Source organism: Grammomys surdaster, unplaced genomic scaffold (assembly GCF_004785775.1).
Source record: "Grammomys surdaster isolate TR1022 unplaced genomic scaffold, NIH_TR_1.0 170, whole genome shotgun sequence".
NCBI classification, from domain to species: Eukaryota; Metazoa; Chordata; class Mammalia; order Rodentia; family Muridae; genus Grammomys; species Grammomys surdaster.
Window position 1 is genome coordinate 14,347,285 of NW_021604618.1, and position 22,041 is coordinate 14,369,325.

Genomic DNA, 22,041 nt, shown 5'->3' on the forward strand with positions numbered 1-22,041 from the left:
CTACTTGACTTTGAATAATGGTTCTGCCACATTCTAGCTGCATGACAGGTAAAAGTTCTTAAGTACTCTATATCTGGTTTTACACTCCAAATATTGCTAATAATACTTCTGTCTCAAAGGATTTCTACAGTGGATGAGATAGTATATGGAGTTATTTTTATAGATCTGGGCTAGAATAGTACGTCAGCATTTCTACTATTTTCATTGTTCCCTATTTATAACACTGTGGTATTTGAGATTTCTTCTTTATGCTCCATTTTATAGTGAAATATATGACTTTTGGGAACTTTTCAGGTGTAAAAGACTGCAATAAGTGTCCTATCCTTTCCACTCCTTGAAGGTCATCCAGTTTTGTCAATTGCTTTGATGAATAAACATTTTCTAACAATTAGTGGGTTTGAACCTCATGAAATTTACAGCTTCTGTGTTTGTTTGTCCCTTGGAATTCTGCCATTATATTGCTATGCAAACAAGCTGGCACAACTGGTCTAGTTCTGGAATAAGAACACACACACACACACACACACCACCACCACCACCACCACCACCACCAAAAGCAGGGCCAAGCTTGCTGACTGCCCACTTTCCAGATATGTACATAGGCTAGGCCATTCCATTCCTCAAGCCATTGATTGTGCAGTTAACTAGAGCTACACAGGATCTTGGAGCAGTAGCAGAAGACGAACTATTAGCCTCAGTGAGAAGAGGAATGGGTATTCTTGAGTTCTGAACTTGAGTTACGGAGAAAAGTAGTGATTTCATCTTACAGATCCCAATTCTACATAGAAGGAAGCTCAAACAGGAACTCACCTGAGGCAGGAACTGAGGTAGGAACCGAAACAGAGACCATGAATACACACTAGTTACATGACTTACTCTGTCTGCTTCTTTATTCAAAACCCAGGACCACCTTTCTAACAGTGGTACTATCTCCAGTGGCCTAGTCCATCCTTTATCATTAACTCAGAAAATGCCCCATGGACTCGATGGAGCTATTCTTCAAAATTCCTCCTTCGGTTGATTCTAGTTTGTTTCAAGTTGACAGAAACGAATTAACACAGTGGATAAATTACAGGAATAGCCAACTCTTTGGGTGCTTTGATAGGTAGTGGGATTTCAAGGAGAAACTATGCATCTCCCTATCACTAGCTCATCCCAGGTCAAACCATAGGAATTATTTTCATCCATGTGTTCTAAGTCAGGCTTAGCTCTCTCTGCCTTTGCCTTTAGAAAGCTGAGATTAAAGGGATGCACCACTTTACCCAGAATAGCTCAATTTTAATAGCATACATTTTTATTATCTCCAGTTTGATACTATCTTCATTTCATTTTAGCTTATATTCATTTTCTATGCTAATAGCTCAGCTTATTATTTTCTCTTTTTTTCTTCTTCTTTTTTCTTTTTTTATTGGATATTCTCTTTATTTACATTTCAAATATTATCCCCTTTCCTAGTTTCCCCTCTGGAAACACCCTATCCCCTCCCCCTCCCCCTCCCCCTGCTTCTATGAGGGTGTTCCTGTACCCTCCCACCCACTCCTGCCTCTCCACCCTGGCATTCCCCTACACTGGGGCATCGAGCCTTCTCAGGACCAAGGGCCTCTCCTCCCATTGATGCCAGACAAGGTCATCCTCTGCTACATATGCAGCTGGAGCCAAGAGTTGCTCCATGTGTACTCTTTGGTTGGTGATTTAGTCCCTGGGAGCTCTGAGGGATCTGGTTGGTTGATATTGTTGTTCTTCTTGCTAGGTTGCAAACCCCTTCAGTTCCTTCAGGCCTTTCTAACTCCTTTATTGGGGACCATGTGTTCAGTCCAATGGTTGGCTGCAAGCATCTGCCTCTGTATTTTACTCCTAAACTGTTCAGAATATGTTTCATATTCTATACTTATGTCTAATTTCTTACTTCTTTCAATCTAAAATTTTCATAACAAAACGTTTAGATTATAATATCTCACACAGTGATCCCTGAACATTCATGCATTACATTCTAGTAAGTTAATTTTAGTTCTTCTGTAAATTAGAGTCTATGACATTATTTTGATAATACTTTGATAAGTAATATGTCTAAACAGTATAGAATACTACTTCATCAAAATAAGTTATGTTATAAAATATTTGTCCTAAAATGGATATTTAATATCTGATAAGATATAACTCAATATTATGAGGATTTTAGTTCAATCTATGAAGGAATTAGCTTTTGATATTTATAGATAGGTCATTATACACATTATACTGTTTGGTTGAGAAGTGGTGTATTTTATGTGGTTTCTGTTTTAGGGTTATAGACTAGCTGAATGTAGAGAACAATTTTAGGGTTTTAACCACTGAAGCAATTGGGCTAAGAAGGAGTCTGTTGCCAAAATATAGAGGAAAAGTTAATTTTAAAGCAGCATTAAAAGAAATAAACCAAGTGTTTTTCTTTGAAAGTGTGGTGTACCAGGCTCCTTTCATGAATTGGATGTGTGTTACGACAGCAGAAGACGAGACAAGATTAGATTTATATTATTACTATTCGGGTGTGAGTAACCATGGAAAGTAGACTTAATGTGTCTTGAGTTAGGAAATAATGTGGCTGTGCCAAGTCTAGTGTTCTAAGAAAAGAAACAATGCAACGAAACTAGATATTGCCTCTGGGACTTTTAAAAACAGGCATGAAATATGTGATTTTTCTATTAGATTCAGTTTTTGCATTCTATTGTAGTTAAAAAGTTTATATATTCACCAAAGATAAGCCATAAGTAAAAAACAAAAAATCACTTAGAAGGAAGAACAAATACAGTCTTTCAGATGTAGAATTGTGTGAGTTCATGCAGGACAAAATAGTCTTAGATCATCAAAAGAGGAAACATTCTCCAGGGCGATGGAGGCAAAAGGGAGGGACTGCCTGCAGATACTAAGAGTAGAGAGAAGTTCAAGGGGCAGGGGAATTTAGACACTTCTGCGGAAATATGGTACTGCAGCAGTGATTTGGCCTAAGAAAATTCATTTTGAATGATCTTCAGAAATGAACACACACACACACACACACACACACACACACACACACATATATATATATATTCCTTTAAGCCACCCATATCCATACATAACCAATAGGGACTGATGGCCTTAAAAGTATTTAACATACCTGAGTGCAACAGAGCTCAGAAAAGAGAATATGCATGGGAATACGGATGCCAGCTTGATCAATCTCCCTGAGAGATGTTGGGAATTAAAAGTGTTGGGAACAAATATGAAACTTTAAATTTGAGGAGAATCTCTCTTTCATTTTTAATTAATGTTGAAAACATGAAAAAAAATAAAAAGCTTTTGGTTGTCACCAACATGTGAGTGACACTTATTTCAGCTTTATAAATACCCTGCCATGGTGGTATTTGTTGTGGTTCATATGTGCTATAACTAGGTAGGACTGTCCTCTTATTGGTAGTCAAATACAGAATGGTCATCTTTAAAACTATATATGTGTGAGAGTCTGAAAATCACTAAAGGAAGATCCTAGAGTCAGATAGTAAGAAAAATAGAGTGTTTATTCTTCAGAAACAATCAGCATGCAGGGGTCAACCATTCCCTAAAATGGTGACCCCAGACAAAGGTACATAGGCCTTTTTAAAATAGGGAACAGGGTTGGGGGGAATCTCTAGAAGAATTAGATAATCTAAAATTTCATTGCTGGGTGCTAGGAGTTCACAGGTGGTTAGTGGTCTGCATTCCTATGCCATGAACATTTAACCATGTGATGAAATAGGCCTGCCCTGTGCAGATGACCCATTCTGAGATAAGGATTCTGAGATACCCATTTTTGTGGATATCCTCAGGCAGTTCTTTGGCAGAGGGGTTTATGATCTTGTTCTATATTTTATGGTCTCTCCCTGGAGCTGGTTTTTATGGCATAGTTTCTGGAATTTAGGGTCTGTTCCTGGAGCTTTAAGACCTTTTTTTTGAAATCAGTCCTGGTCATTAAATGAAGACAAATGGGATCCTGAAATGGAGACAAATGGGTTTAATGTTGTCCTTACATATGCACAAACAACAATAAAGGACTTAATAGGTTATATTTATAGATATTTATGCATATGGATAATGATATATCCACATACATAATAATAATTAAAAAAAAGAGGCTATCAATGTGTGGAGGGGAATAGAAGGGGCTTGGGAAAAGGAAACTCAAAGGAGCTGGCAGACAAAATAGAAAGGAAAAGTGGTATAATTGTATGTCAATTAGAATATTAAAATAATAATATAATAATTACCAGTTTAGATACAAATAATTATTTAATCTGGAGAAAATCTGGAAAGCACACGTATAACTTAAGATAGACAGGTGTAGCCAGGCAATAAAGCAGATTAAGACAGAAAGGCATACATTGTTTTGGCAGTCATAATCACTGGAGACTTTGAGATTGGTGTGATCAGAGCTGTCTTAAGAGACACAATGTCATGGGTATGCACTCACAGAACATACTGCCAAGGCTTCGTTTTAAAATGGGCAAGGAGAGGACAAGACCATTAGTCTAGTAAAGAAGAAACAAAGATTTAGGCTAAGTTGTGGGCAGAAGGGTCATAAAAAATACATTGCCATCAGCAGGTCCAACAGGAAGACCTCTGGTTAGAAAAGGAAGAGGAGTAAACTTTCATACAACCAATCCACTTGCCTTCCATAGCTGTCTCGAAAAAGATGAAGAACTAGATATTAATATATGTTTACTTTTAGCAATCCATGCTTTTCTCCCTCTGGATACTTCCAAGAAAACATACCATAAAATAGTATTATAAACCCAAATTCTATATTAAAAGGAATACTAAGAAACTAAAGAAATGTCAGCTGCTTATGGTGGTTTCAATAAGAATAGCCCTATTGACTTGCATATCTGAATGCATAGTCCTCAGAGAGTGGCGTTTACCTAAGAAGGATTAAGAGGTGCGGCCTTGTTGGAGGAAGTATATCACTGCAGATCAACTCCCAGGTTTCCTTTTTTTAAAAAAATTGGATATTTTATTTATTTACAATACAAATGTCATTCCCTTTCCCCATTTCCCCTCCCTAGAACCCCCTATCCCATCCCCCTCCTCCTTTTTGCTTTTATACCGTTTTAATTATATGCATGTATTAAGGTCAGTTCTAGATTGAGACTCTAGCAATACAATAGATGCAAATAGTCAAGGAACAAGCAAGACAATAAATACAAATAGTCAAAGAACAAGCAAGGTACTAAACATAATTCCATGAACATTCCCATGATCACTCTTTCTAAGAGCTTATCAGGATGACCAAAATATCTGAGCCTACTTCCCAGTCCTAGCCCAAAGTTATTTTCATAAAATTTAGACTCCTATTTGAAATTTCTTCTTTGTTCTAGCCTAAGATTTAGATTTCTACCTGAAATTACTTCTTTGTTCTAAACTAATCTCAGATTCCTGCCTGAAGCCTACTTCCTTGTTCGTGGCCAATGTCATATTCCTGCCAAGCAGCCCATTTCCATGTCTTTGGCCCATGTCAGATTCTTGCCAAGCAGCACCAAGGGCTCTCTGTCTCTCCCCCTTTTTTATTTCATTAACAAGACTGAGCCTGTCTTATAGGTCGTGCATTGGTGAATGAAAGGGAAGGATCCACTTACTGGCGTAAGGCATAAGGCATGATCTGGATCAGGTAGTAAATATGGGGAAGAGGGCATGTTTGTGTTTTTTCTGCAGGATGCTGATGGAGCATGGTGGCCACCATAGTGATGGGTGAGGCATGCTGATGCCAGGACAAAGAGTGATGCTGACCTGTGAGCTTGCTGAGTGCCCTGACAGTGGTGACTGGGAAGCTGTATTGGGCTTTGAGGTTTCAAAAGCCCAAGCTAGGTTCCCTTCCTGCTGCCTGTGGATCAGGATGTAGAACTCTTGGGTACTTCTCCAGCACCATGTCTGCTTGTGTGCCACCATGCTTCCCACTCTGATGACAATGGACTAAACTTCTGAAGCTATAACAACTCCTAATTAAATGTTTTCTTTTATAAGAGTTTCCACAGTCATGGTGTCACTTCACAGCAACACATTACTAAGATACAACTCTTTTACGGCTTACTGATTGCCTTTCTTTCTGTTTGCTAGTACTTACAGCTACGATTCAACAAACCAGTTCGCTATGCAGCAACCATTATCTACATCGTGCAGACGGTGAGGAGTAGGGGTTGTGGAAGGGTTGGAAAATGAAGGTGAAAAGATACAGTTACAGCTCTGTTCATTTGTAGGGAAATGATCTCACTTAAAGGACAGCTCTGTTTCCAAGTAATTACTACCTTTCTCTAAAGATAATACTTTTAGAGAACGAGTACTTCAGCATAGATTCCTTATTTGTGGACAAACAACCGGGAACAAATTGTAAGCTAGTTATGGTAGCTCGGGCATTTAATCTCAGCATTTGTGAGGCAGATGGATCTCCTTGAATTCATAGACACTCTGGTTTACAGAAAGAGTGAGGCTAACCAGGGCTATAAGTGAGATCTTTCCTAAAAACAAACACAAAATATATAAAAAAACAAATTGTTAGAGGGTACATGGCAAACATTTTTTTTTTTTAAATTTATCTTGTTCTCTAACTTTTTAAGATTTAATTATGGAATGATCTAGTAAGTTGTTTTTGTTGTGAGACACGTACTATCTATGTAACTCAGGCTGGACATTCTCTTGTCTCAGCTTCTGGAGTCCTGGAATCAGGCATGCGCTACTATGCCTGGCTTAATTTTTAAAACCAATAAGCTGAGTCACACCAGAAATGCCTGCTTTTCTGTAAGTCCTTTGCCTCTACTGCAGTAATTTCCATAAACGTACCTGCTTCTCCCTTATGGGCTTTTTCTCCACATGGGCTTTAGATCCTGTAAGCTGCCACACACGCAAAAGCTGTTTCCTACTACTCTCAAAGTACTTTCTGCTACAAGATAACCACCTGCTCTCCTAAAACTCTGCCTCTGCCTGAAGGATTTGTCTAGGGAATAGGAGGCAAGTAATACCTTTCCCTTTTGTCAGTTACCATTATTTCATTACTACTGTGTACATCAAATATAATATAAGGTTTCTATCCCAATCAGTCTTATCTTTATTATTTTTTTGAGATTATAATTTGAATATAACATTTCTCCCATCCCTTCCTTTCTTCCAAACCCTCCAATTTACCCAACCCTGCCTTTTTCAAATTTGTGGTCTCTTTTATTCCACTAATTGTTATTGTGTGCATATTATATATGCACACGATATACATGTATATTACTAAATATAACCTGTTCAATTCATATAATGCTACTTGTATGTATATTTTCAGGGCTGACAATTTGGTGCTAGACAACTAATTGGTTAAAAAGCAATACTTGTTGAATGGTCCAGATATTTGCATTTTGAAGCCATGGGACTCACTTGGGATTCTTTTTTTTTTTTAAATAATTTATTTTTTCTCAAATCATAATTCATTCACACAGGGGTTATAAACACAGAAAGGCAAAATGTGGGGAAGGGAATGACACTGGAATGTGGGTGTTCAGGGGGAATACAGATATCTTTCAGAACCGGGTATCGGCTGGGTGAAGGTTCAGGGGACAAGTCACTGTGACTCTGCCTATGACTCACTTGACCTTATCTAAGTTGGTATTGTCTGCCAAGGCTACCTATTTACAAGGTCTATGACTACTCAGGCTTGTAAATTTCCACAAAAGCTGTCTGTTACATTAGCTTATAGCCATCTGTTTCAATTTTTTTCCACTGAGACCCAAGACTTGGTGTTAGTATACATGTATGACAGGCCTATTGCTGATTTTAGGCCTATGGCTGATTTTAGGCCTTCAGTGTGTAAGCAGTGACATCTCCTCCCTTCTCTAAGTATAGAAGGGCTGTGGCAGTTCTAATCTTGAAAAGGCAGGGATAGAGGCCTGACCTCCAGTACTTGAAGGGCTCACTTGGAATTCATATTCACATAGTTCTAGATAATAGAATTCAGCTTAAAATAAAATGGAAGTTAACTAATTTTCGTGAGTGAAGTGATTGTAAGCATGGCCCACATGGATCTGCGTCAGGTCCTCTGCATATATGTTATAGCTGTTAGTTTTGTGTTTTAATGGGACTTCTATCAGGAGGAACAGGTGTATCTCTGACATTTTTGCCTGCTTTTGGGACTCTTCCCATTGGGTTTCCTTGTCCAGAATCTATATAAAGGCTTTTTCTGTGTCTTATTATATCTTGCTTTGCCCTCGTTGGCTGTCATCTTCCGAGGCTTGTTCTTTTCTGAAAACAAAATGGAGGAGGAGTGGATCTGGGGGAGAAAGGGGTGGAAAAGAGCTGAAAGGAATGGAGCGAGAGGAAACTGACCTTGGGAATTATGAGACAAGAATTATTTTCAATTAAAAAAGTTTAAAAATATAAAACCTGGAACAAAAAAGGACTAAGGTCAATAAAGAGCTTTCTAGTCAGGCTTCCCCCTCCTCCAACTTTTTTGTCTGTTCCCGTGTCTACAACAGATTCTCTACACAGGAGTCGTGGTCTACGCCCCTGCTCTGGCTCTCAACCAAGGTGAGCTACTGGGCATACTTTGTCTCAAAATTTCTGAATTCTATGCTTTGAAAATATATACCCGGTACCTCGTGGGGGAGATATGTTACTACATATGTGAAGCTTGAAAAGTGTACTCAACACTGAAAATAATATAAAGCTCTGACTAGATTTTGCTTTACAAGTCTTCTTGTTTATAAACACACAGTTCAGTTGGATGTGGTTTGTTTCAGTGCTTCAATTTTGTTTTCCAATATTTGAAATTATGTCAGATTTGCTATTGTATATTTCTAAGTCCTGCATATGTCTTCTGTGTTGAAGGCCAGTTCATAAAGCAGAAGATCTTAACATAAGAGTAAAAGGTGTCTATGATTACATTCAGGTGTATCCTTTCAAGTTATTAGAATCCTGGAAATAAAAATAAAAGAAAAATAACAATACAAAAGATATATTTTCTCAGTGACATCTCCCATATTGAAAGAACATAGCAGTGACATTAATTGAACTGGGAAATACTAGTTCTTCAAAAACTTCTTCAAGATTATTTACTGCATTGGCTAGAATTACATAAAATATACACTTAATATTAAAAATTTACAGCAATCTTGACATTCTCATTCTTCCTCCATGTAATGCTTACATAGACCTTTACAGATAAATGACAGAGAGAAAAACTTCAGAATCAGTGTAGGTGGCTTCAGAGTACTCAGAAAATTAAGTAAAAGCAACAACAAAATTGGATCTAGGATCTAAGCTATGTAATCAGAGGAGGCCAAATTTGCTGTTACTTTTTTTGTGGAGAAGTTTCCTTTATTGTTTTGTAATGACTTTTCTTCTTTTATAGTCACCGGTTTTGATCTATGGGGCTCTGTGTTTGCAACAGGAATCGTTTGCACATTCTACTGTAGCTTGGTATGTATGGAGCTGTGAAAAAACTATTAGCTGTGAAAAAAATATTATGAACTACATCCTAATATGGGATAAGAATATGTTTCCAACAAGAAGCCATCTAATAATGGAATAAATTGCTATTATAAAACTAAATTAAAGCAGCATATTGCCTTATCTGTCATAATTTTTTGAGGAAGGCACTATTATTTTCCTTAAAAGTCTCTGTAGTATCCATTATAAAGAGAATTTGGGCTCTGAGCTCATTCAGAAAAAATAAAGTTTTATTGCTTTGGTGCTTCTGAGTGTAGCAGCTTATGGGTGGGACTGTCTCACTAGCCTTGGATCATTGCAGGAATCTGAAGTAGCTTATGTTTCATAACTCATTTTGATTTATGTGATGTAAAAAAAAAAGGACATAACATGTCTGGAGAAGAATCCAATTAAGGCTATAAAACAACCAACTAAAATCATAAAATAATAAACTTGTATTCAGAAGAAAAAACAATTGACATCAAGAAAATCATGTTTAATGAGAGATAATTTGGTAAAAGAAATATCTCCTTAATTAGAGGATAAGTGACCCTTTGTAAGCACTGAAAAAAATTCTTCCTTAAGAACACTTAGGAATTATAACATTAAATTTCTCTGGACACTAAAAGAAAAATAACAAAATACATGTATATGAATGATCAAGGTCAGCTGTCATTTAATAAGTCTGAAGGTTCTGTGGCTATTTTGTCTCTTACTTTTATATTACATTTAATATTTTGATTATAAAAATCTCAGTTCTCAAGCAAACAGCGTGCTATTCATAGACTTTTATATAGTTGTGACAATTGAGATCAATAAACAGTTAATGTGCACTTATTGTATCCATTTTACAATTAAAATCTTTTATTCTTCTAAATCATTATATAATTTTCTGCTTATACTTTATCAGTAATTACCAGTTAGGTACATTGTCTATCTGCCACAGCAAAGAAAAATAATTGATACATTATAGCTGGCTATACATGTATTTTGCTTTATGCTCATATCATATACCATTTGTAACATATACACTGCATACCTTAATACTTCTCAACATTGAAACCTTTATCTTTATCACATACTTTTTCATACTTTGCTTAAGAAAAGGCTCCTTCTCTGTCTAATCTGACCAGGTATGACAAGTTCATTGCTCTAATAGAAAAGCAAATAGACTCTAGCATCTAACTTTTAGATGTGCAGCTGAGATTTCACAGAAAACCATAGCTCCCCAAGGAATTCTCCCACCATGCCCACCCACTTATAAATAAAAAACAATGCAATATAAAAATAATTTAAATGTGTGATAATCAGTACTATTATTTGGAAAGCAGTGTTTGGTCAAGAAGGATCAGGCTCCCTAGAGGGCAAGCTCATAAGTGTGTCTTTATTATATTAATAAGTTTTGGAATCTTGTCAATATAGATGAAGTTGGGACTTTCTTACTAAGTTTAGATCTTTTGAGGGGTATGAAGTTACTCGAGTTTAAAAACCTCATTTTGCTTTGTTCAATGCAAATATAATACTAATTATTTATAGAGAAAAAAATCCAGCTTAGCACTATAAAGTAATCTAGTTAAAACCCTAAAGAAATACCTCATTAGAGATAGAATAAGGTATCAAGAATGAGGAACAGCAAAACCTCAAACAAGATTTAGCCTCAAAGGAATACCTCATACTGAATTGTAAGATGCTGAATAAGAAACAGATATGCAGAAACTAGTACAATAAAGTACTATATTAGTATATCATGTAGTATGTAGTACAATGATGTAATGTATTAGCAATAATTTACTATGTAGTATATCCTGAATGGTCAGGTTACAACTACTACAACAAATTGGATTTATTTGAAGAGATGATTTTCATCTTGGAAGATATATCAAGAAATAACAGTATGTGTTCAGAAAGATGATACATGAAAGAAAAGAAATGAAGATATGTAGATAACAAAATGAGATTTAATTTATATTCAATTGGAGTCTAGAAGCTGAATGTACCAAGAATGGAGAAATGACAATATTTACAAATACTGTGTTTGAAGTACTTTAGAACTGTAAAAGGTAGAAATCTACAAGTTTAGTTTGTGATATCTTTAAAGATGAGAAAAAAAGTACATCTCTAGACACATCAGTGAAAGCAATGAATAATATACACAAGAAAGAGCTAAAATAAAGCTGGTAATATAGAAAGAGGCTCTGCAGGAACTCATCAGGCAGATTTCCTAGTAAATTTTATTATTCATTATAACTGGAAACAGGAATAGTATGTTCAATGATGGAGAGAAAATCACTCTCAAATTATAGTCAAGTTCCCAGCAAAGCTGTCTTTGAGGATCTGAGTATCAGTTAATCTGAGTCTTCACAACTAAAAAATCATTCCCGAAGATTAATATAAAGGAAATACTGTGAAGGGAAGGGGAAACGTTAACTGGCTTAAGTAGTGTAGTTTATGAGAAGAAAGGAAATACAAGCTGAGTGACTCTAATCCAAAAGTCCAAAGTGCCACCCAAATCTTACACTTATTGAGGATGCTCAAAATGTTTGAGACTTTAGAGCATCTCAGATGTACTTTAGTGTTACTAGCTACTCTGTCATAAACTCTGTGTGAGCATTCCAAAATTTGTAAGACTGAAATGTAAAACACTTCTTTACCTCAGCACTTCATGCAAAGTATTCTTAAGTTTTGGCATTTGATAATTGTTGTCTTAATGTGGTTTATAAATAAAATTATTAAATTTTCTAATTATTATTTGTAACATAAAATACAAAAAACATAATTGTTGTATATAGTTATGGGTTTAAAGAATGAACTCTGCAAAATATGAAATGCTAACATGTGAGTTAGGAAGACAGCAATCAGAATTAAAGCTTTCAAAAATCTTGATTTCGGAGCACTATTGAATTGTTTAAAATTTGACATTCATGAATGGATGAGAAAATTTCAAGAGGATCTATGTAATAAAACAGTCAAAATGAGAAAGTGGAGTCTAAATAAAGCATCTCAATGTATCTAAGCAAGAGAACAGGAAAATAAGTATTGACAGAATAAGAAACACTCAAGAGTAAGTAGGAATAAGTCTTTTGTGTTTCAATAGTCACTGTATAAAAAAAGAAAAATAGTCATACATTGAACCAGCTCTGTGCTGCCAGTCTTTCTCACACAGTCTCTATGCCTATAACCAGCATTTATTCATGACCAAATTATTGCTTTCAACCATTCCCAGAATAACAAGTTTGTTAGTGTGGAGTTGAAATTCTTTCATTAGCTGTATCCAAGTCCTTCATCTATCTTTACCCCACCAAAACTCTAGCCAGGCAAGAGTGACAGTGCCTCACCAACAGACAATTTATTTATCCAGCAGTGACTTTGATATTGTACTCTCTTTATTCTTTGATCTTGTGGATGATCCACACTTGGGAAATAATCAGTGGAAGAGCTTTTAAAAAGTGACTCCTGCTATCCAGGTATCCAGGTCATTTGCAATTTAGTAGTCAATGCAGTTAGACTAATTAAATATAGTGGCAGGGAGAGAGGGAGAAATAGAGAGAGAGGGAAAGGGAGAAAGAGAGAGGGGGGGCAGAGTCAGAGACAGAGAGGAAAAAGGAGGGATGGGGGGAAGGACGGAGGGAGAGGCCATTTGAAAGTCTGTAGTCTTGTATGACCACCTCATGTTCAGTTATGTGCAGAATCTTATATAACTAATGATAAGTATGCTCTGAAAACAGAAGCCTTTAATATTTTGTTTTCATAGTACTGAAAAACTGAGGTTTGAATCAGAAAGAATTAACATCTTTGTTTTTGCTTTTTTGAGAAAGGGTTTCACTATTTGCTCTGAATCCTGGAACTCACTATGTAGACTAGGCTGGCCTCAAACTCACAGAGATCTGTCTACCTTTGCATTTCATGTGTTACCATGCTCGTTGGGGATAGCTTCTTTAAAGACAATCAAGATAGTGCTGTATTGGGGATGTGTATGCGATCATGGGGGTGATTTATTGTTCTTCAAAACATTATTTGAAAACTATATGCAAATGCAATGCTTTTAGGAGAGACTTCAATGACTCAGATTATGGTCTAATTTTAATTACCAAGTAAATGGGCAACTTCAGTGTCTTCTTTCCTCTCAAACTAAAGATAAGTATGTCAAGTTTTCATTGAAGTTACTGACACTCTGGAGGAGTAACAGGATGATAATTCTAAATTCTAGTGTTAAAAATATTACTTCCTTTCATTTTACTGGCACTTACTCTCTTGCAAAACACTTTTATATGCCACTTCATTTAATTTTTCCCTAATTGCCTTTGCCATGTTCATGATGATCCTAGGGGACTCAAGTGATGGAATGCTACAGCAAGCTCTCATTTTTCTCCTTTCTGCCCACGTTTCCAGCAGGAACTCTACATTAGAATCATTTGTGGAACTTTTGAACTGCAGAAAGAGAAGAACACAACCCTAGCCTCAGTTAATTCCTCTGCTAATTTAGGACCCCTGGAGAGGAATATGGGCATTGTTTTCCTCCTGCCCCCTCCTCTACAAGGGAGGCAGGTTGGGTATATTCACTGCTTTAATTTCTTGTCTAATAATTATGGTGAACTTAACTATTTGATTAAACTTTCTGAAACTCTGGTGTAATTGCCTAACCACCATGCTATTTTTAAAACTCCTCACTCCACATATATGTAGAACTGATATTTCTTCCACATATATGTGGAAACTGATAGTCATTCCTTCTTAGTTGTTCTGTGTGTGTGTGTGTGTGTGTGTGTGTGTGTGTATTCTGTCTGTCTTTGACTCTGTCTCTCTGTCTGTCTTTTTCTTTGTCTTTCAGTTTCCAAAAGGTGCTACCACTAGTTACATTAGAACTCTAAATTTGTACAGCTGGACCTGTATGTTTGCGCTGAATTCTTTCATTTCTTCCTCATCTGCATTTAGTGCACTATGTGAATCTTATATCTTGAATATCTCTCAAAACCACAGACTTTTTTTCCTTCTCTGCCATGCTTCAACCATTGATTATCTTGGGTATCAAGAATAACTTGAAACTTTCTATTCTACTGTAACCTTGTGATTCACAGTAGCTGACCAATGGCTACTGTGAGACAAATCTCATCATATTGCTCTCTATGTTCTTGGGGAATCATTTAAATGGTCTTGCCTAAATATATCCATTCTGACTTCCAGAAATTTTACCAATGTGCCCTTTGGTCTATCCACATCTCCCATCTCCCAGGGTTCTCTCATTTCCTGAGAAACCTACATCTCTTTTCCCTTCTCAATTTGTGTGCTGAACCTCATAAATTTGTACTCATTCTTCAGAATTTACCCTGTCACTTCCTCACACTAGGTCCTTACTTGTACTTCTCAAAGTAACTAGTCTTTGATTACTCTTCCAACACTTTAAGTAAAAATTTGTATTTATTCTTAATTTGAAATTCCACCATTAACCTTAAATACTCATAGAATTATTTTATGGGGATCTATCTTCTTCGCTTACCATTTTATTGCCATATTTAACCCAGGATTTGCCCTTTAATAGATGTTCAGTAACAGCTCAGAATGACTTCATATGTGACTCAGTATTGGGGAGACTGAGTTGGAGGGGTTACAGATCTCATTTTCAATAACTTCTACTATTCTTCTCATTTCAGGGAGGTTTGAAAGCAGTGGTGTGGACAGATGCATTTCAGATGGTTGTCATGATTGTGGGCTTTTTAACAGTCCTCATTCAAGGATCAAATCATGTTGGTGGCTTTAACAATGTGTTAGAACATGCACGAAATGGATCCCGGCTACACATTATTGAGTATGTACAATGCCATTTTTTCATGCTTTATAAAATTTAATTACATGGTCTCATAAAATGATAACAGCAGGGCATCAAGAAAATATCTTTGTTATTCCCTTCTTTCTATGTCACAGCTTTGATGTAGATCCTCTCAGACGGCATACCTTTTGGACAGTTGCAGTAGGAGGAACTTTTACTTGGCTTGGAATCTATGGAGTGAACCAATCAACCATCCAGAGATGCATCTCTTGCAAGACAGAAAAGCATGCTAAGTTGTAAGTTGTCGATTAAGAATAAAATTTCTGTTATCTTTTACCTTAGTGAGTTATTAAAGTATGCATGCATGTGAAAGAGAGAAATAAAAGAAGATACTTATTTAATCTGTTCAAAGTCTTTGCTTGTGTGTGTGTGTGCATACATGGGACCATGGTGTATACAGAAGTATGTGTTGAGGGGGTAAGTGCATAGATGTAGAAGTTAGAGGAGAATGTTGAATGCCTGCTTCATCACAGTTTTTTGTTTGTTAATTATTTGATACAGGGTTTCCATATATAGCTCTAGCTGCCCTAAAGTTCACTAAGCACACCAGGCTGGCCTCAAACTCACAGAGATATGCCTATGTCTGTCACCTGAGTGTTGTTAAAGGCATATGCCATCAGGCTCCTATGGGTCTTACTGCTTTGGGACATGATCTTTCCCTGGACCTAGAGTTAGAGTGGCAGCACAGTGATACTCTTGTCTCTCTGCTTTCCCAGCCCCTGAATTCATGTACAGCCATGTCTTGCTTTTCCCATGAGTGCCAGAATCCAAATGCAGGTCTACATGCTCATGTAGCAAGTATTCATGCAGCCCTTTCAACAACTATTTCAGCCAAACATAACTATTTCCATTTCAGCATACTCTGCTTGGCTTTTCTCCCAATTAAGTTTTGTCTTTATTTACTGAGAAATAAATAGACTAGAATCGGTGCATTGAGTAAGGAAGAGGAGCAAATCTTGCTTCTTGCTTATAGTCTCCATGGCAAGATGGCCCTGGTCAGTTTTGATTCATTGTGGGCTATCTTCAGCTGTAGCTTATTTTTGTATGTGTTAGGGGGCAAATTGAGACACATTTTGACATTTTAAATAGTTAATTTGAAAGAAATTTGAAGACAGGCAGCAGCGTCATTTCAAACATTTCTTGTGGTACCACTAAGGGAATACAGACATGAGGCGTTTACAATATGAACACAGAAGTAAAGCAAAGAATATAAGCTATTGATTAAGGTTGAATAACTAACCACCTTGCTTGCTCATCCCTATAAGAAGCTCTAGCTTTTGGAGTCATTTACTGACTTCTCATAGGTTTGTCTTAAGTTTCTGTTTCCCTAAACGCAGATACTTTAAAAAAAATGAAACAAACCAAGCTTCACTTTATGTTTGCAAATCAAAGGTCCCTCTATATCTAACTCTCCCCTTCAGGATTCTTTAACACAGGTAGCTAACCTGAATATTTCTAAGGAGAGATGTAAGAAGTATAAAATGTAAGGCAATGTGTGTGTGGCTGCTGCAGCTCTCACAGGGGCAGTTTACTGCAGAATATGAGAGTAGGTATAGCTCGATTTTCTAGGGTCCAGCAAAAATTCCAGAACAGCCCACTTGATAGAAAGAAACCAAAGACATTTTTCTATTATTTTATACAACTATCAGAAATCCCCAAATTTCGCTCAAAATGGCATTTCAACCCTCAAAAAACTCTTCAGGGTTCCTAACCCTAGTCTAGTTGTTATGATTATTTCTTCACACAGTTTTAAAGTATTTTCAATGTAGATTTCTTATTTTCACTGTATGAGACATAGAATTGTCTTGAAATAACTCAGCCATTTGTAAGTTGAATGCTAGAGTAAGAAATACCATGTTACTATATGTATATTATATAATTCAACTTATAATATATTATAAGTATATTTTATAATAAAAAGATCAGATATACAACAGGTAGCATTCTATCAAGCCACCAATGATAAATGATAATTTATTACAGTAAATTATATTAAGTAAGCTTTCTAAAAACATGATCATCACTTTATCAAATAGATGAAATGCTGAAAAATACATGTGGCTTTGATCTTAAAATTCAATTAAAAATCAAATTCAAATAAAAATCTGCCTTTAGATAACCTAGAATCAAATATATCTTCTGGCAAAAATAATCTATTGGTGAAATAATAACTTTCTTCTTTTCTTTTAATATTCTTATTTAGTTTTGAAATAGGATGTCTATTTATTCCAGAATAGCCTTAGACGTCTAGGTTGAAAATTGTTTCTCCTCTACCTCTTGAATTGTTAATACATTAGGTATTTGCCATATGTCTTGATATTACTTTTTCTTGTGATATGTTGAATTTCTACCTTTTAATAAATTAGTAAATGGATGTTAGGAAGTATATATTTCTCATTATTTTTTTCCAAAACACCAAGAATGACATATTGTATTTGTTAAGTATTTGTCATTTATTAAACAATACAATGTTTAAGGAAAGTCATTCTCTCATGTTTATGTAGAAACATACAGATACCCACATATTGGAAAAGTGTATGGATGCAAGTATATATATATATGTATCATATATATATATATATATATATATATATATATATATATATATATATATATATGGATATATCCATGTATATACTCACATATTGGAAAAGTATATGTATATAGATGCTTGCATCCATACACTTTTCCAATATGTGGGTATTTGTATGTTTATATGTTTGTGCATTTGTGTATGTATGTATCTCAAACATCATGCCATGGTTGCCATGAAAGAAATGTATATTACATTTAAATGTGGAATCATCTTCAAATCCTGACTGAACTAAAACAAATAAACAAAAAGGACCAGTGTGAGTCTTATTACAATGAAATTTTTTAATTTTATCAGCACAATGTAAGGCCTGCCTACTTTCAAGTCTTCCCTGAGATTGAGACTATGAGTAAAATCTTGACAATCAAATGCCTACATGAAAGCAAAGTAATGGACAGGATCTTGAAAAAGCACCCAACTGTAATTGTGCTTGTGTACTGTAGAATAAAATTAACTTCTGCAAATAATGTTTAAGTTGATCTTCCTATTGTTGACTCTTTCTATTGTCTCTAAAATTCTTGACTTTAGTTTTTATCAGCCTTTATCTCCAAAGCAACTGTAACCAATACTTGTCTATTTTTATGTTATCTCACTATTATTTCCTTGGAAGAATTGATATTAAAATATAAGTTGGCTTTTCTTGACAGCTTCATCAATTGAATAGGGGAAAATTACTTAAAGTTATATAATAGGAATAATCATTATGTAAAATTTTACACAAGAAAATAGGTCATATACCACACACATTGCAATTTGGAGGAAAAACTTACTCAAAGGAAAATTCATCTAAAATCTCAAGTTACTCAAATTTTGTAAATATCCTGAAAAGTGTGATGACTCCTTTAATGTGAAGTTGTAAAGTGTAATGCTACCTGGAAGCTTCAAAGTGTGCCCTTCAGTCTTTGCTGAGCTGCAATGTGTCACTTGCTCATGTCCTCTTTTCTAGTGCTTTGTACTTCAACTTGTTGGGTCTCTGGATAATTGCAATATGCGCCGTCTTCTCTGGCTTGATCATGTACTCCTACTTCAAGGACTGTGACCCTTGGACTTCTGGTCTTATTTCAGCACCAGACCAGGTATGCACTCTTCTGGTTTCATAGCAGGAATATGTTGTGTAGTGGTGGAGTTATTTTTCTACATAAACCTACCCCCACAGGCCAATCACATGCCTCCAGGTTCTTACCCTAACTCCTGGGTGACCTCACACACAGTACATTCTAATATATAGAAGTGGGCCTACAGAGAGAGAACACTTTTTCCTTGTTCATGAAGACAAAGTCTGAAGACAGGTTAAGGCTAAGTAGAAGGTAAGCTTCAATCCATGTGTTTGGCTGTTGGTGATATTCCTTTTTTTATGTAGTCTAAGGTTTATTAATGATTCTTTAGTCAAAAACTGAACAAAAATGAACATAGTGTCAAGTACTTGCAATTACAGATTTAAAATGGAGCCAGAAAATCAAAAATTTAAGACTATCATTGGTTACATAGTGAATTTGAGAGAATTTCCTGGGCTGTATGAGACCATGTTACAAAATTACAAAAAATAAATAAGGTAACATGAAATACTAAAACTGAACAATAGATTGAATTAGGGAAAAGATGGAAGAAGCTGAGGAGGAAGGTGACCACATAGGAAGACCAGCAGTCTCAACTAACCTGGACCCCTGATATCTCACAGACACTGACCCACCAACCAGGAAGCATACACCAGTTGATATGAGGCCCCCAACACATATACAGCAGAGGAAGATGCACCTCACCTTTGAGAGACTTGACGTCCCAGGGAATGGGCAGGTCTAGTAGAGTGAGGGTTGGGGGGCAGGAATAGCCTCTTGGAGATGAAAGGGAGGAGGAATGGGATGAGAAACAGTAGGAGGATGGAACGGGAGGCTGATAATGACTGGACTTTAAAAAAGATTAAAGAATAAAAAAAGAAAAAAATTGAACAAGTATTTTTTATTCTCATAATAACTATTATTACATTCCTAGCACAGTATAGCAAAATATGTCATGGAATTATAGATCACTAAATGTGGGTTTTAAAACTTAGACACAATATTCTCATGAGAAGCATTCACTCTCCCTTTCTTTCTATATGTATTCAGCTGGCCCACTCTGTCATGTATAGTCTCCTTTCCCACAAGATGGGCTACACCTAGATTCTGTGAAACACATAGGTTAAGGACGGGCTTTTAGAGATAAACTCTAAATTCAGAGAAAACATACAAGGAAAATTCACACATTGAAGAAAGACACTGGAAAATGAATTTCTCATTTTAGTTGCTAAAATCTATATTCCAACATTTCAGATACTGATGAGCTGACTATTAATAACCTCCCTCTCCCTCTCCCTCTATTTCTGCTTTTTTTTTTTAGTTGATGCCATATTTTGTCATGGAGATTTTTGCAACTATGCCAGGGCTGCCAGGACTTTTTATGGCTTGCGCCTTTAGTGGAACTCTGAGGTTAGTATGTTGACAACCTGAAGATGATGATGGTGTTGGTGAGCTGTCTGGAATGATGATGGCCATGACCAACTGTTTACTGAGCACTTGTTGAGTGTCAAGTGGCCACTGCAATGCTGCATTTCTATTTGATCACTGGTATCACATAGCATGTAAGAGAGAAGCTTTACACTCACTGTCATAAGTCTGAAAATGAGGAAACAGATTTATTAAGGATGAGGGAGAAAACTTCCCTTTGGTAAGTGAGCAAAGTGTGGATGCAGGGTACAGGGGTATTTTCCACATATACTTTAAAACTTTTTGGCTATTATTTCAATGTTGTCTATATTCATTCCATCACAAAACATTCAAGTGTTTACTTTGTTCCAGCATTAATCAAAAGACTAAAGTCTTCCCGCAACAGTTAGGGCAAACTCAGCTGTGAATGCCTGAAAAAAAAAATAAATTGCCACACTTTCAAATTCTGGTGGGACACACAAAAGGGGTGATTGACCAAAGACAAAATCAGAGACCAACACTACAGACATTAAACCTTGGTATTCCATGTCTGATATCTGGGGATCATCGTACTGGGCTCCCTAGGGTTTGAACAATTTAAACTCTGTCTTTTCCATGGTCACTCACATGATCAGTACCTGAACCTGGTTTTTCCAGATGCCTGTGGCTTATTCTAATGACCAATGTATGTTGCGGTCTTTTCTGTCTTCACTGGGTCTCTATTGCACAGACACCTTGACTTCTGTGGTTCCATTACACTGTCCTATACAGAGTTGCTTCCAGCAGCATGCTCCTGAAGCATGCTACTCAGTTGCCAGGCAATCTTTGAAATATTGAAATGATAGATCATATTTCATATTATCTTTTTAGTTCATAATATTATTAGTAAGAAAATCTATTCTATTATTATAGATAGCACAGTATATTTCTTATGATATTAATGGGTAAAATTATTAATCATTTACCCTAGATAAGTGATGTAAAATTCAAGTAGAGAAGTGATATATTTCCCTTCTAAATTACCAGCCATTTGTCTTACTTTTTAATATATAAACCATCTTTACACTAATGACTTGAAATATTACTTTTATTTCATTCTAATTCTTCTATATATATTGCAAATACTTCATAAACTCTACATTTTTATTCCTCTCATTTTGTAGTCCTCCCTTGGTCTACAGCTGTAATGATGTCAGTGGTTTTAATGAATATAACATATAATGTTGTATATATCAGAAGCTGGTTATTAGTTTTATTTACACAATTTTCTGTACATTACAGTTTTTTAATCTTAATTATTTCTATTTGACTTTCTGGGATATTTTTCCCTCAAATTATTAAAGCCACAAAAATTTTTGAAGTTTTCTTCCTTTTTATGGATTATGTTCCTTTGTCTCCTTATATAACTATGTTTTGTGAACAAGAACAAATAGTTGAAATTGAAATCAATGTTTTATTCTATTCTTTAGAAGGAAACATTCTTGGGTGATAATTTTTCACCTTTTAATTTAATTCAGTTGTTTATTGAACTAAAAGATTCTTGTTCTCTGTGAGGAATTTAAATAAGCTTTCATGCTATTTTGCAAAGAAAACACCAACTTTCTGATCCTTTGGTACATCTATCACACACACACACACACACACACACACACACACACACACACACACAGAGAGAGAGAGAGAGAGAGAGAGAGAGAGAGAGAGAGAGAGAGAGA

At 35.8% G+C, this 22,041-nt stretch overlaps 1 protein-coding gene across 1 annotated transcript in view; it reads left to right on the top strand.

Annotated features, from left to right (window-relative positions):
• Positions 1–22,041, top strand: part of Slc5a12 (solute carrier family 5 member 12) — a 51,820-nt gene that overhangs the window by 2,364 nt on the left and 27,415 nt on the right. The window contains exons 2-8 of the mRNA XM_028767119.1: positions 6,103–6,168; positions 8,496–8,547; positions 9,371–9,438; positions 15,096–15,250; positions 15,367–15,507; positions 18,811–18,940; positions 20,241–20,329. Of these exons, the coding sequence (XP_028622952.1) occupies positions 6,103–6,168; positions 8,496–8,547; positions 9,371–9,438; positions 15,096–15,250; positions 15,367–15,507; positions 18,811–18,940; positions 20,241–20,329 (701 nt within the window). The remainder of the gene's footprint in view (positions 1–6,102; positions 6,169–8,495; positions 8,548–9,370; positions 9,439–15,095; positions 15,251–15,366; positions 15,508–18,810; positions 18,941–20,240; positions 20,330–22,041) is intronic.